At 36.7% G+C, this 17,455-nt stretch overlaps 1 protein-coding gene across 1 annotated transcript; it reads left to right on the forward strand.

The window, feature by feature from the left end:
- Positions 1-3,928: 3,928 nt before the first annotated feature.
- LOC140237837 (uncharacterized) lies at positions 3,929-16,946 on the forward strand. The gene is made up of 8 exons (XM_072317767.1): positions 3,929-3,989; positions 4,477-4,539; positions 9,958-10,281; positions 12,297-12,488; positions 13,963-14,298; positions 14,836-15,117; positions 16,015-16,311; positions 16,813-16,946. The coding sequence occupies exons 1-8, from the start codon at positions 3,929-3,931 to the stop codon at positions 16,944-16,946; spliced, it is 1,689 nt and encodes a 562-aa protein (XP_072173868.1).
- Positions 16,947-17,455: the final 509 nt, after the last annotated feature.

A 17,455-nucleotide genomic window follows, 5' to 3' on the forward strand; every position in this document is an offset into this window, starting at 1 on the left:
ATGTATCGCTCTGCATACACCGCATGCAATATGCAATGAAATCAGCCAAACTTCCTCAATGGGTTGGAACATCAATCCACGATAAGATATCACAGAGTGCATACAGCCATTGATTTCAGTGATATCATAATATCATGTCATGGATTGTTGTTCTTCTTATTACCTAACAAAACACAGGGAACGGCTCGTATTGACTTTGTCAGCAGACACGTTGTAAGAGAACAAAGAACCATAATTTGACGCCATATGAATGACTCCCCTTCCTCTCCCAAAGTTTCGAAATACATTTCACTGATCCCGCGTACATTACATTCACCAGTCGTGGTCTACTTCCGCATGTAAGGGAGTGCACACTATATCATTTTATTCATTTCATTTTATTTATTTCATTTAAAACAATGCGACCACGGCATAACATTCTATCTTGTCTACATTATATACGAAATCAATGCAGCTCATTTCATACTCATTACAATAAAGGAAAATATTGTGTGATAAAATACAATCATATACCGTCATTTTGCTGCATTAAGGACATGTTGTTGGAAATGGAGAGGATGCTGAAAAGCTTTCCTTGTAACTTGGAGTCCCCTTATTAACAATAAGTAATTACTGAAATAACAAAAATTAAAGCACACTGCTTGCAAAGAAAAGAAAGAGAAAGGCAGAGAAAAAAAGAAAATACGCACAAACGCTCGTACGAAACATACACTAATCAGCTCTCTGTAAATGAGGTTAATCGTCGAAGGAACTGCAGAAGAGACTAATGTGAACAGGAAAAAAAAAACAAGACAGGAAAAACTGGGCGAAGGAAGAGGAGTTCCAAGTTCAATACTTACGCACGCGAAGACAAAGATCATAGAGGTATTAAGGGAGACTGTGTTTTAGGGTGCATAAAGAAAGGTTAAACAAAAGAAAAAATAGAGAATTACATTTACTGCTCTCAAGGATGTAAATCTTCTGCGATACAGGAATTCACAGCAAAATAATGATAATGATGATAATAATAATCTAAAGGTTAAAGTATTTAAGCTTGAAGCTTTTCTTATGCTGTTGTCGTGTGAATTCCATAACACAGGGCCGGAAAAGGAGATTATAGATTTTGTAAAATTTGTCCAAGACAATGGCAAGTGGAATTCATTGCATTGCAGGGTGGGATATGAATGTACGGTTTTGCTTTTGATAAACATAGAATTAAACACTAGAGGGAGGTAGCAATGATTTATTTTGCACATTAATTGTTATAAATACAAATGATACAAATCTTTAATCTTTGGAATATTATTTTCGTAGGAGAGAAGATCAGTATGACTCATTAAGAATAAAGGAACGGTTTTTGTCTTCGAAAATGGTATCCTTTCTACGTACAAGGAATGCGTGTTTTCCCAGGGGAGTACTAATAGTTCAAGAAGGGTAAAATCAAAGTTGAGTACAGCATTAACAGAAAAAAAAAAAAAAAACTTCTGTAGGAACACAAAAGTCAATTTTGTTTATGTCCAGGACTTTTTTTTTTCAAATTAAGAATCATATCAAACATCTTGATTGAAAAAAATTATCAAGGAGAATATTCCTAAGTAAATGTCCAGGAAATTACTACAAAGTTAAGATATAACTGTTTGTAGATTTATTGATATTATAATAATATATTAGCTCTTAGCCATCTGAGTAATTTTATCAATGCGGTATTTAAAGTATCAATTAATACATCAGGACCGCAGTTTCAGAGCAGCACATAATATTCGCCAGTGAATGATAAAAAAGAAAGCATACTTGATAAATTCTGCATATCGTTGACAGAGAGAACATATAAAAGGGGTCAAAGCAAGCTTCATTGAAATACGCCACAATTGAAGTGTTGCATAACAAATGTATGGCCGTTGATAGAAACAACTTGCTTGCGATTGTTAAGGTAATTCCTGAACCACTCCAAAGCCCTCCCTCGAATACTATAGTGGGATAATTTATGGAGAAGCATGTTTTAAACGTGTCAATAAATCATTAACATCACCATCAACTCCTCCCGTTTCTGAAACATTTCAAAAACAATTACAATGACTGATCCTAGATTTTCTCTTTCTTATGTTATTCCTATATGGTTTGTAGTTGAGCAAAACTTCCGTGTTGTTTCCTTTCGTTTTGCTTACAAATGAAATTCTGATGGTATACCCTCCATGGTATACAATCAGTCAAGTCATGTCATGTTGTTGCGTTTCTCCTGTTTTGTTCCTTGCTGTCTTGAATTAGGTTTGTGCTAAGGATTTGCAAAGAGATATTTTCCCAAGAACCTTTGAGTGGCTCACAATATACAAGCATGCGTTTTCGTGGAACTCTCCATTCTTTTTTTTTCTCTCAAAACATGACTTTGTATTTTGCGTGCATGCATGTATAATCTGCTACCTATCATTATCCTTTGTACATTTAAATATATGCCTATTGTATAATTCCTGATCTATTCTATGTTATGTTTTGTTGAAAAATGAAATAAAAATAATTGAATTAAATTGAATTGAATTGAATTGAATTGAATTGAATTGATTTGATTTGAATTGATGACAACAAACATACAAACAAACAAACATAACAACAACGAACCCCTTTGCTGAACATGCAAGCCATTTAGGTACTGGGCTGACAGGGACTGACTTTCAGGGTTTAATCAAGTCCATAAAGAGGTCCATTTTGTATCTTGTAGATAAGTAATAAAAGGAAGAAATAGCAAGAAAATATGTCCTTTAAAACTTCATCTTATCTATTAGTTGACATACAGATTACCTTTTCCTTGCAAAACACGATGTTATTGTATCTGCCATTAGACCCACGTGCATGTAGTTGTCTATAAAATTAATGTTACGAGAATTACGTGTGAGTTTGTGCAGTCAGGTATCCTGTCCCTATTATGTACAGCAGTACCTATCTCAAATGGATCATAATGTCGACAATGTGTTTCTGAACTAACTTTCTGAGGCAGTGTTACATAATAAGACAGAGAATAAGTCACGCCTATTGATACTTTACGCAGTCTTTCTCAAATGGGGGCACTAAATTCGGGTCTAAAATCAGTCAGCTCTCATCAGAAGCACCCAATATCCACAACATTTTTCCACAGCATCACTCTTTAATGGCCGAATATCATCATGTTGACAGTGTACCAAGAAACCACACACGACGTGTCGAGTTTTGAAACCAGGACGTATTGATGACACAGCAGTTTAGTCATTGTAGAATAAGGAGCAGGGGTTCATATATCACACTGACATATTTTACAATATCACGAAACATGTTTATCTTTGTATCATGGCGCAAATAGATAGAATAGTTCCACACCAATATGCACATAGAAAGCCCAGAATATTGTACCTACAGTAAAAGGGCAGGTAATTTTTGGCCATACTTATAAATTTAGATTTTTTTCTTTTAATACTACCTCACGTATAATGTGATTTGGGCAAATATTTTGAACTATATAACAACAACAGCAAGCGCGGAAGAATTTCATTCAGGAACAAAGTGTGATGGTCGAATAGTCTGCACACACACACTGTAATAAAAGGTCGACAGAGAGAGCGGACATCAGGCCATCAAGCTTGCCAAAGCTTTAACGTCGTATAACAGCGTAAACATTTCGATCCTATCTTTATAAATCAATTCGGTACTTTTCTCGTGTTGAAATTTAACTTAGTTAAGTCTTTTCTCTTCCTTAAAAGGCTTGTAGTGGTAATTACTTAAAGCAAATGCAATGGAAGCGAAAAATCTCGGTAAATTCCCTATTTTCTTTTTTTTTTTTACTGAATTTACTAGCTTATGGTTTCTCCAATGTCTTTTCGATGTATCCCTTCAAGTTGTTATTAACGCTGCTGAATATTCATTTTTTTTTATCCCTTGTCCGCCTTCCATCTCTCACTCCAGGATTCAACAGCGTCTGGGAACAATGACTGGAAGACGAGTATTAGTCCTTCTTGGGATAGTTTCCATCACCATCCGCCATATTGGTAAGATACGAATATCAAAATGGTTTACATAACATATATGTTTATCCCTTTCCCAGCTAAGTTATAACTGTAGATTTTTGCATCACCAGTCTTCTTATCTACATTTTGTTTATGTGTGTGTTTGTTTCTTTGTTTGTTTGTTTGTTTTGCCATCCCTCTTCTAGGGATATATTGAAAATACATTTGTACGTCGCTTTAAAAATTCAAATTAATTCAAACTTTATTTTCACTTTCTTCATCAGAATGACAAAAACCTCACACACACACAAAAGAAGGATAAAGATGAGACATAGTATCTAAAGCAAAAATCAAAAAGACAAGACAGTGCTTGTCTCAATTATGTCTCGAAAATGTGTCTTTTGATTCACTAAATATATTACAGCAAGCTTCTGATAAAATGAAGAGGGGGAATGAATTTTTAGATGATGTGAATATTAATTGTCTTACGTCCACCATGTTTATGTCTTATCTTTATTGGTTTATGTAGGTGCCAGCGTGACTCTCACTGTAACAAGCCCGCTGACACCAGACCAGGAAATTACAGCCCTCTGTACAGCCGATAAAGTCTTTGGCTCAGAACACGTGAACTGGTACTTGAATGGCGTAGAGATTACTGAAGGCGTACAAACAACTAGTTCTGTGAATACCATGATCGATTATTACTTTTATCTAGAGGGTCCGAAAGAAAATTTGGATGTGGATTCTGAATATCTTAAAGTGTTAAGATAGATTGATATTGATAAGAATAATCTTAGATTTATAAAATTACTGCCATAGCTTTTGGCATTTTCATGATATTCTTGAAAAACTGAGTGGATTTTGTTATCATTTTCTGCAAGTTTTCGCGCCTTCCTCTTCCTGGCACCTCGCCCAAAATGTTGCATCGTCCTTCAAACCTGTGACGTCAGATGACGAGTGGGAGTCCCCTCTCAAGGATGTTCATGCTACATGACATAAGATAGCGTACGTTCTTGTTATCGTATTGAAGAAATTAAACCCAAATATGTACATGAGAAGGGCAAATTTAAGGACATGAATTAATCTGAGTGAATGCTGTTTTTTTTTTTTGAAGAAGAAGCTACTTGTCAAACTTTTCTCTTCCAACATTAGCCAAAATACTATACAACACTGCAATTATTAACTTATAGTGGATATTGTCTCCCTCCTTTTTTTATATCCTAATGTGCATAATATGTGCTAACAAGTGATTTTTAACTGTTTAATCTATAGTTTGACAACATCTTCTAGAAGTTTCCTTTTTTTATTTCAGTGTAGTTTAGAGCTGATTATTGTGGAGAGGCCTTTCGCTGTGCATTTTTTTTTTCATTCTGTTTGCGGCTGCCAATGAAAATAAGCAAAACATCTCCCTTCTATTATAAATAAGCATACACACGCACACACACACACACACACGCAAACTCTCATACGAACAACCGTAGTAAACCATGAAAAACTAAATCCAATAAAAATCACTTCTCTTAGTCTATCAATAAAAAGCAAAAGCCTAATATAATACGCAAAATTCATTGTGCGACATTGACTTCCTTATGTATTCTTACAACACTACAGACCTACACTAAGTGTTGTTGGTAAGGTAACTTACCATGCATTAAAAAAAAAAAAATTGATTAAGGACTGTTTGTGGTACTGACTTCTTTTTATCATTTTGAAAACCATGTTGTGGGTTTGTAAAATAATAATAGATATGGATATATCGTAGGAGGTAATGTGTCATGCCAATTCAATTCAGATCGTTTTGCGTGTTACAAAGTTATAACAACTCAAGCGATTGATACGCAATTTTATCCAGAGAGATGGAAATTTGACCATTGCTATATTGCATTATTGAAAATAGAAACAAAACGAAAAATATTGTGAAATTGTGAACATCTCGCTTACCATATAGAAAAAGCTGATCTTTTGCTTACGACAAGCTGTTTTGATAAAATACAGCACAGGTCTCACAAATTTGGGCCTATTGCTTGTAGATTACACATTAAAGTACAAATATAGTAAATAAATGAAATAAAAGGTGAAATGTAATGCACTCAAGAAGCAGAAAAAATATTCCTGGAAAGAATAAAAATCTTCGTTCAAATACCATTATATTTTTTTATATTGCATATGTATATGTCTCGAGACGACAAGCCCTCAAAAAGTTGTAATGCTAATATTTCTTTCCTGTAATAAGATTTGTTACATCAAGGATCTTAACAGTAAAGGGAACGCAAGTGGCATCCTGAAGAAAAAAAACAAACAAACAAACACCACACCAAGAAACCCTTTTATGATTCTGCACGTGGAGCTAAACAAATACATTCAATAAATGAGAAACCTCATCCCTCAATCCAATCCACAGATCTGGGATACCCTCACCGAATGTGATGATTCATAATCATGGAATATCCGCTCCTTTTCCGATTCCAAACATTGGGTAATTACGATACACAGATTAGTGTGACGGAAGTGAACTCTCACCCAGATTCATCATCACACTTTTTCAAATTTGATTAACGGTACTGCAATGGAACAATACCGCTCGAAAATACATGAAATCTGTCAGAGATATCCCTGACAAGATAATGCTTGAATATCGAAACGAATGTTTCTGTCGTTAAACCAGAAATTACGAAATTCAAGAGCTCTCTACGTCGATTTGAGGAAAGACTTCGAAGGCAGAAATTTGCCGTTCCTTCATCGGAATATCTAGTTACAGTTATAGAGGGGACGATGTCAATCTAAAATATGAATAAAATCGACAACATTTTTCCATTTACTTTCCTACTACAACCAAACTTACACAAATCATAATGTTAACCCGACATGAAAACCTTGAAGCACTAAAATGTAATCCTTTCCGGCACACTAAGGACTGATTTTTCTTCCTCCCACTTTATGTAGTCTCTATGTGTCCATCATTGCACTGAATAATAACTCGCAGAAGAAACGCTAATGCCAAGGCGAGATATATCTTAGTATTTCCCATCTCAGTTTCAGAACACGAGCATCATACATATGGAAGCATGTTACTAGGTACAGTGTTTGATGTCCCCAATAGGAGGCATTACCACTAAGTAGTAGATTACATACCAAACACGTTCAAATGACTTTCTCTTCATTAATTCGATAATTTTTGACAGAAGAACAAAAGGAGACGGAAATGAACTCTGACCTTATGCCAGTAGAAGGTGACATATTGTGTCTTCTATTCATGCAACCAACACGCAGTTCATCCCAGAGTGTTGCAGAGAGTATCGAATATGTATAAGACAACTTTTGTAAACATTAGAGTTTGATATCACTTATAATTGCTGTTAGATCTTAAGGTTTTGCTTGACATGCGACCAAGGTTTAGTCGGGAGTTAGAAGACTGAACAGCGTTCGGGAACATCGGTCTACCTACGGGTACCTAGGATGAAATGAAGAAAATTTTGTTTTTGTCATAATCGCCTCCCAATCATGATCTCAAGTAAAACATGACATTGATAAACCGGAAAGACCACAACCGTCGAGCAGGGATGTTTGTGTGAGAAATAAACTGGACTTGATCACCGTCTAGAGCTCAAAGTTTTTTGTCATGCTCCAACGTTACTAGATGCTGTCCGCAGAAAACATACAAATATCTTGTGTGATTTCGTTGGTGTGGTTAAACAAACTAGACATTAGCTGCTCAGTAAGTACAATAACCCTGGGTGATTGAGTGAAAATTTCCCCTTCAAGAGCGGCTGATTCTGAAAACACTTGTGAATAGCTGGAAACGTTGAACTTTCTTGCATTTTTTGTCTCTTTATATTGACAGTTGTTTCCAGTAAGTATTGGAGGGGTTCCTAATCGTTTTTCTCTAATCTCTCAATCTGCTTTTGAAAGGAAAGAATTGAAAACTACTAATCTATTACAGATATTGATATGATATGAAATGCTAACGTTTTTGAGCAAATTATAAAACATAAATTCTGTCATAAAAATCATGTCAACCGAGGACAAATATCACCACGTGTCCTACACGCAGCCAAAAGAAGATAATGTTGCCGTATCAGCATACTCTCTAAAACTACCTAGCGATGCCGGTAAAACTTTTCATTGAAAACATTTAGGTTTTAAATAGGTATGACAGAAAGATGATAACATCTATTTTGTAATAATCACATCTCAAGTCGGGTAACGGCCGATATAAATCATATAACAGAATAAATCTGTTGAAAGTGCTGAAGATTTTTCTGCCCTTAGGACCCCATAGGCTTACATGTAAGTCATGTCTTTATTGAAAGACCCAGCCCTGCTCATTATGTGGATCTGATAAGCAGAGCTGAATATCATTGTCTGTTTTATGAATGAAGGCAATATTTCCGATGCCTTTTCTATCATATCACTGTGAATTTACAAGACGAATCGGACACACACATAAAATTATTTCAGTCATAGTGGTGGAATTTTCAGTATCCTACATGGTAATAATTCACGGATGACCTAGATTATTACGTTTCAGACACATTTCCTCAATAGCATGGACCTGTGAGAGTTTAACGAAGTGCATGATTGTTTACCTCTGACTTTCGTGTTCATTTTAATTTGTCATTTTGTCTTTTTTGGTACATCAACGACGGAAGTGAAAATATTCCCTAAATATGTTCCTATGAACAATAAATCCTCATAATGATGCAATGAGAAGTTGCAAAATAAAAATGGGGTTATAATGTGACATATCGATTCCCAGAAGATAAAGCTGAAACTTTATGGATAAATAGTTGATCTAATTGCTACAATATATGGGCGGAAAGGGGTAAAAGAACAAGGAATGAAAAACACTGACTTTGCAGACGGCCAAAGTCGCTCATCGGCAACTTTAATGGAGAAGTACATATACAGGGGAAGTCACTGCTCGCGGCCCTGCGATGGTAGAACTGGTGAGTATCAGCGAAAAATATGGATTCGTTCCTGCTAACCCGAACTAACACACAAGCGAGACAAGCGAATGGGTAGATTACAGGTCTTTGTGCGTTTCTCAGTCCATGAAAGTCCTTATCGTGTGTTTGCATGTCTTGATACGACGTCTATTCCACCAATTCACGCTACAAAGCACGAAATATTACAAGCTAAAAGGTAAAATATTGACTCTTTTTTTTCCTTTAGTCATTGATGCAATCTATTTTAACACCTCACATTCTACAGCTTCGAACTTTTCTTTGTCAGGGTGCATGAAGCTTCTATGTGATGTACTCTGATAAACGTATAGCCAGATGTTAGGCCTCGGCCACATTTTGACAGCAAGTTTCATGGCATCACACTTCATTGCATTAGACAATTGTTAGATTACCTTCCAAACCCATGAACTTTCCCCTGTTGAGACATTTTCAATCCAAATCATCCTAGTCCCATTGCAACGTGTTTATTTTGAAAAGCGTCATTTACGGTGTCTTTTAAGAAAGTAAAAATAAACTTCAAGATTTGTTTAAACATCTACTGTTTGTTAGTGTGAACCAGTGTTTATCGAGAGTTTCAGTTTATGTCATTTGTATCATTTCGCTAGTCTTGTTAATACGTATATGAGTAAAAAGTCTTACGATTTCTTGTTTCACATTATATGTTATTCTGAATATAAATATTGTAAAATCACAATTTTGTAGATTTCGAGATGTGAGCCGATAATGCATGGAAAGCATGAATTTTGTATCTCGAAAAAAAAAAGTTCAACCACGAAGAAGTGAATTTCAGAAAAGAATTAATTTAGAGTGGAATAGTAATGAATATGAGGTCAAAATATATTTCTTCACCTTATTTTGGAGTGACTTCAGGGATCACTCAGAAATGTTTGAGTGATCCCAAGGTCACTCCAAAATTAGTGAAATAAACGTTTTCACTCAAATTCGTTCTGGTTTCACTCTAAACTCAGTCTATTCTGTTAGTCACTCCTTGAAGAGTTAACAGAGAGAAAAAAGTTTTTCCCCAATGTTATTTCCGCATGTTTCAGTGAGACTTGCCGGAGCGTCTGACGATCATGAAGGGCGAGTGGAGATATTCTGTGACGGCGTCTGGGGCACTGTATGTGATAACGGTTTTGATATGAACGCAGCTCACGCTGTGTGTAGACAGCTTGGATACTCGGGGGCTACCTCGTTCCATGCCGATGCCCACTTCGGAGAAGGATCGGGCCCTATTTGGTTAGATGAAATCATTCACTGTCCCACAGCAGACAAAAACTCCCTTTTAGAGTGCGCTCGATTCCCATGGGGATGCTCCCATTCCAACAGTTGTGGGCACAACAATGACGCAGGCGTAACATGTGCTGGAGAACGTGAGTTTATTTCATGTATCACATAGTCTTGGGTGTTTTTTGTTTTTATCTGTAGTGTTGTTTTCTTCGTTGGTTTTACATGGTGAAATTGTTTGTACCTACTCGTTTCATCAACTGTTATCATCTCAACTCTCACAATGTTAAATTGTATTGTCACAAACTATTCTATTTCCCGCTTGATTGTTTGTACCTACTCGTTTCATCAACTGTTATCATCTCAACCCTCACAATGTTAAATTGTATTGTCACAAACTATTCTATTTCCCGCTTGATACTTTGGTTCAATTAAAAACAGAAATCATGATTGATCAAAGCCATGCCTTAATACAATTTGTTGAAACTTGTAATTTACCTAATTTGAACTAGTTACGAAGGCGTAACATGTGCTGGAGAACGTGAGTTTATTTCATGTATCACATAGTCTTGGGTGTTTTTTGTTTTATCTGTAGTGTTGTTTTCTTCGTTGGTTTTACATGGTGAAATTGTTTGTACCTACTCGTTTCATCAACTGTTATCATCTCAACCCTCACAATGTTAAATTGTATTGTCACAAACTATTCTATTTCCCGCTTGATACTTTGGTTCAATTAAAAACAGAAATCATGATTGATCAAAGCCATGCCTTAATACAATTTGTTGAAACTTGTAATTTACCTAATTTGAACTAGTTGTGATTTTAACCTTACCCTCATATCTTATTTTGATCTCGTCTTCACAATGCGAATAATCGTTGGAATTCTATCTGTTAAAATCCCTTGTAGTTTTTCCACAGAAGTGGTTTTTCAAACAGGGAGTGTTACCTATTGCAATTCAGAGGGGACAACGTGTACTCACTCTTGAATTATTACCAGTGAATTAATCATGGCTTGAACACCCGATGATTATAAACAGTAAAGAGGGAGCTCGCGCTAAAATCAAGTTTGTTTGAATAGAACAAGAAAAATTAGAGGACTAAAGAGAGTGCATGGAAACTTTCTGACTGTTTTTCTTTTAAGAAAGAATAAGAAATTTAATTCTTACGGTGTGACCAGGGAACAGAAATTTACGAGTACGTGTTGCAGCATTCTAACTCACGTTCCATTTGCTTTGGTTGCTTGTTAACAAAATTCCATAAAATCTCTTTTCCCCTATGATTATATCAATAACCTTTTTTAATAATCTTTTTCAAAAGGTAATGGACTATACAGAAATATTGTTTCCAATGATTGCAATAATGTGTGATAGATGGGAAATTAAATTTTCTTATTATACATCAATACAGAACATAAGGGGATTGAGCTTGCGTGTGATATCATAAAATTATCAATTACTGTTTGATCGATAACAACTTTAAAAAAATAAATCTGTACTTTTTGTTTAGCTTGACCTGAATTTGCTCAAACTTCCACTGTCCTGTTTCTCTAATTTTCCTACTTCTATTCACACAAACCAATGATTGTCAGGGTGGACTTTCCGTTTAACACTTTGACATTGACATGTAAGATGCTATGCACCGATTCTGTTATGGCCCCCACATTATAATTCTGAATTAAACAGTTTCTCTTTTTCTGAAAGAGTTGAGGAGCGGGTATGACACAATAATCAAGTATAAAAAAAAGCTATACAATAAGTATTCATATTGAGGTTGTCTATGATGTCACATTTATGATAAAGACGATGAACTAGTTGGTCTATCGGTTCAAAAATCTTACTATATTTAAGAGACTTGAACAGATTCAAGAAATAAATACCACCGTCCCTCTTTCTGACAATTCACTTTCACTACTCAGTGGCAGATCTTTTCATTTTTTTTTTTGTGTGTTAAAACAAAAGAAATAAGGAGAAAAGATGGGGCGTGCGCCTTAATTTTGTAAAGGCGCCTCCCCTTTTCTGGATCCTGGATCCGCCCCGGCTACCGTTTCTTATTTAGCAGATGTCGTGTGATTATGGTCAATATGCTATCATATTGTGCTGGATGTAAACGTTGTACTGATGTACTGAGGGGCTGAATATCTTTTTTTTTTATTGTATTACAGGAGATCAGGAAGCTGCGGACGCAATATTCAGAAACGCAGACTTGAATGCGGGTCTGGGTTACGGAGTTGATCGCTGGACTTACTATAACACAAGAAGTGAGTTCACATTCACCCCAACGACAACCAACAACGGCGATATACTTCAGTGTCATGTGTACGGTGTTGTACGCTCTGCCATTCTGGAGGTTACAGGTGAATTTATCAAATTTGATATCAGTACGCGTATGCCAATGATGTTATCATTATTTATTTCACAATCATACATTACATTTGTGTATTTATGTATATATTGGTGGATTCAGGTAATATGTGAAATATATGAAATTTAAATGAATAAATGCCTCGCATTTTTCGAAAATCCCAAACATCATGCGCAAGACAGAAATAATGTGCACTCAATCTACGGCAGAAATCCGAAGATGTTGAAGGGCGTCTGCTTGATATAGGCATCAAATACCATGGTGATGAAACGTGCTTATGAGATATCATGGTTATCAAGCTCTAATATGTTTTTTTTTTCTTCATATATTTGTATTGATATGAAATTCGACACGAGATATAGTTTGAGGAAAGGAACCAAATGTGACACATCTCTGTTAACAATACTTCTTACAACATTTTAGTGTCACAGGGTTTAAAGGGGATGGCTAGTAACTGATCAGTGCGAATCAGTGGGAAGGCTGGGGGGTGATTGTTCCAATCCTTGTGGGATTCATTTAAGAGTACATTATATATCTATTGTTGTGTGAAAATTATTTGCTTCAGAACAGTTTCATATTCAAGTAATGTGCAGTTTAATCGCCCCGTCACTGTACAGGCATGAGACCATTCTGAAGCAAATAATTTTCACACAACAATAGATACATAATGTACTCTTAAATGAATCCCACAAGGATTGGAACAATCATCCCCCTGCATTCCCACTGGTTTCCACTGATCAGTTACTAGCCATCCCCTTCTAGGCACGCTTGCTTAAATTTCTTCGAAAGAGGAAATAATTTATCCAGGTATAAGAGGATGTAACATGCTCGATAAAGTGACTGTGCAATGTTGAAATTCTATGTACAATGATATCTTAGACAGTATTCATATGTCTTTGCGTGACAGGCACCATGCTTGTGTATAAAGTATATTTATGTGTCTGTTTGATCAACTTACTCCATTAACTTCAACGCGTACCGCAAGTGACTACGTTGGTTTCATCAATCAAATTTATGAACAAAGTAGAAACGGAAGAAAATTGTTTGGTAAGCTTGTTGTATAAAAAGAAGAGTATTGTTAGAATTATGAAACTTTAATATGAGCAATTTGTATTCTTTTCAACGAGAAATATAGCCAAATTGCATACTGTAGTGTCAAAATCTTTGAACAGTCTTATACGATTTCCTGAATATTAAGATACATTTCATGAATATGTCTTCCATGTTATTTAATTATTGCGAAATAGAAATAATGTGAAGCAGACATTTGCATAGGCTAGGGTCTTAAGACTCAATACGAACCCTGTGTATTATTGATTCGTAATGTATTTGAAATGTGCACATCTGTAGCTGTGGCTTTTATGATCTATGATTACACTTGAAGGAAGATTTGAGGTTTATCTGTTAAAATTTGAAACGGATAATGTTCGATGCCATAACGCTTCTATTTAATAATGATTAAACAGGTGGTGTATCCCAGTCCCCCACCGGGTCCATCACTCCATGTATCACTCCAAGTCCCGGTACATCCCCAGGAGAGAACATCTTATCCATCGATGCTGTAGAGATTAAAGGCGAGGATAACCTGGTTAATCTGGTCATCTCCTGTCACGTGAACTTCACTAATCAGCCGTCCCCGTACCTCCACACCTACACCATCGGGACTGAGAATACAACTCTGTCGTCATCAAGCAGCGCCTCAGCCATCCTCTCACCACGCCCCAACGCCTGTATCGAACTCACGTGCTCCGCGACGAACGGGATTGGAACGACCTCAGCCACGCGCACACACTGTCCAACAGGTAACAAGTCTTCATACAGTGTGGCCAGAGTTGTGAGTTATGTAAATAATGCAGCATTCCTTGCGGAGATTTTAGTCCGTTGTAGTCGAATGTACTCATGTACATGTTTTCATTCACGCTCTCATCGCTGTTACGCATGTGTGAAATCACAAATGTACCATGCTCGGTAAAGCATCCTTAATTCTTAGAAACCTTTTTTTCAACCTCGAGTTCCCATTATCGCAGCCATATGCATAACCACACTGGTACTGTATACCCTGTTGTCAGTTATAACGATGATTAACCTTGGTCACGTAAAGGTACTCATCTTGGTAAACGGCTGCTCTTTGTTTTATTTGACACGTGCTTCCTGAATGTGTGGAAGTAAAAATCAACGCCCTATAAATTTTGAGCATCTTTTTTATAAAACCATATCTGACTCCCATTCAGTCCAGCAAAGTCAATCACACGAAGTTACCTCTATCTTTATTTCCCGTTGGTGTCCGGTATACCGGTTTGGACATTGATCAATACATAACAAATAATCATATCTAACAGATAAGCCAGCAGAAGGAATCATCATCGTAGATTTTGAGACTCAAGAGGATGATAATAACGAACCAAGCCTCGTCATTACTTGCCACGTGGATCAAAAAGATCAACCCTTTCCACCAATCAACACGTACCTCATTGCAGTCGACGACAGCGTCATTTCCGATTCAGCTTCTCCTACGGAGACGATAGACCCTCAACCCAACACATGCATCGATGTCGTGTGTACTGGTATAAATGAATACGGAGAGACTGAAGCGACCAAGACCTACTGTCCACCACAGCCAGGTAAATTTAAAGACAAATTACATTCAACGAACAGTGAAGCATTTAGAAAACAGCAATTTTATATGAAAGGTAATAAAAAAGTTTTACTTCTTCGCTTATGACTGTCTGACTATTAAAGATAAGAGGAATTATACTGCAGCTTTCAGTAGCTTTTGTTCATGTGATTCCGTAGAGGTTTCACCGTAATAACCACGTCTGATCAACAGCTGTTCTGCAAACATCAGAATTTGTATGGTACATCTATTGAAGAGAAGTCAAGGTTTGACAGTGCAACAATAAACGTGTTAGCACTGACAAGAAAAGTAGACGGACGACCACGCACTATGTGACACAGGATGTCCCGACAATCAAAGTCAAAACTTCAGATAAAAGTGGGTATCTTATTTGCGTGGAGACTAGGTGCCGAACTGGTGACGACTCGAGTCTCGCTTGTCGCGGAGACGTCTCCTGGAGACTATTACAGATGGGGAGTCACGAGAGGATCAAACTTGTTCGATTTTGAGTCCTTTTCCAGTCTTCAGCTGGTCTCGGAGATGTCCATGTCCGCGACATATCCTTAGTCACAGCGTAGTCATCTTGCAGAGACCCACCAACTGGAGACGTCTCCGCGACTGAGAAGACGTCTCGGAGACGTTGCGGTGACGTCACTATGTCCCCTCACCGTCCAGGCTAAGATATTTTCATCTTGTTTAGAGACGTCTCGGACGATTCCTTTTTGGTGAGAGTGCATGCATGCAATTTTCATGGTCTTTACATAGATTGACTCTGCTCCATTGAGATAGACACTTAGTTCATGATTAATGTCACTTTCAGTATCGTTCTTGACTTTAGGAATAGGTGCCATAGGGGTATTTATGTTGTATCCTCCCATTTTGTCACTATTCAATCTCATTGTAGAACCCGGCCCCGAACGACCTGTTGACAACATCCTAAGGATCGAGACGACTGAAATCAGAGGTGAAGGAAACCTGATAACTCTAATCATCACCTGTCATGTTGACCTCTCTGACCAGCCTTACCCACATCTCCACACATACACCATTACAGCTGATAATGACATCTTGTCCTCCTCCAGCTGTGCCTCAGCGATCCTGTCTCCACTCCCCGATGACTGCATCAATGTCACGTGTTCTGCCACCAACGGAGTTGGAGATACGTTGTCATGGATAAAACATTGCCGGACAATACCTCCTGGTAGATGAAAAATACAAATGCGATTAAAATGACATTGTTTTGCTCAATTTTGTTCAGTTTTTAGTTGAAGTGCATTCCAATTACGTCTTTTCGTAATGAAAGTAGTAAGTCTAGCAGTGATTGACAGATAATGTCATCGACAGAATCTTGATTTGTAAGCTTTTTTTTTTTCTTTGTGGGCTGTTCCAAGTAATCTGAAGGAAAGTATAGCATAAAAAAGACATATAATAGAATATCATTTTGGAACATGTCTAGACAGTCTTTTAGCCGCAAACGTGATGATCAGGTTGTCATAAAAGAAACATGCATTTGTATCGACTATGTAGGTCAAGCGTTTAAGTTAGTGGTATCTCGTTCTAAATAATTAAACAGAAGAACAAACAAACATACATACACACAAAACAACTACAACAAACTTAAAAACTATTTTAAACATACACAATTTACAGGGAATGAAAGGAAAATAACCCTATACTTTGTCCATTGGTGCTTTATTGATAGGGGGTCCCATAGCCAGCCCTTTTCAAGAGTTCCTTCAGAAATCGTCGACCACGTACGTTCTTCTCATCGTCATTTTCATCCTCTCCATCATCACCTGTCTCACTGTCCTCATGAAGAGAAAGGTTGTCTACTGATTAAAGTGAGTATAATCATTCACATGGCGTAGCATTTACAGTATTCAAGCTTTGACAGAGTAACCATTTGAAGAAGTGGCATGTTTTAGCATTTTCGATTACTAGTTGTTACCGTGAAACCACATTATGAAAACACGAAACTCGGTACTGTTGCAATTTCGTATATTGAATCTTAGTCTTTCATTTGTTCTCTTCTTTTTTAATTTGTTATGCATTTTATAAATGTTGATCATCATCATTATAATTGTTTTCACTACAATCATCAATATTACCATCCTCTTTATTACATTACCATCTCAGTGTACAAGCATTTAATTGGTAAGAAACCCTGATGCTCCAAGATGATATCGTTTATCAAAAGAAATGAGAATATCGATTTTTATCGGAAAAAAAAAAACATTACACGTGCTGGTTTGACATGCTCTGTTCTACGTAAACTTGGTAAAGGCACTGAGACAATTTAATGAACACTCCGAGCGTCACATGTTGCTACCGTTGAAATATTGAAT

This window comes from Diadema setosum, chromosome 14 (assembly GCF_964275005.1).
Source record: "Diadema setosum chromosome 14, eeDiaSeto1, whole genome shotgun sequence".
Taxonomy (NCBI): Eukaryota; Metazoa; Echinodermata; class Echinoidea; order Diadematoida; family Diadematidae; genus Diadema; species Diadema setosum.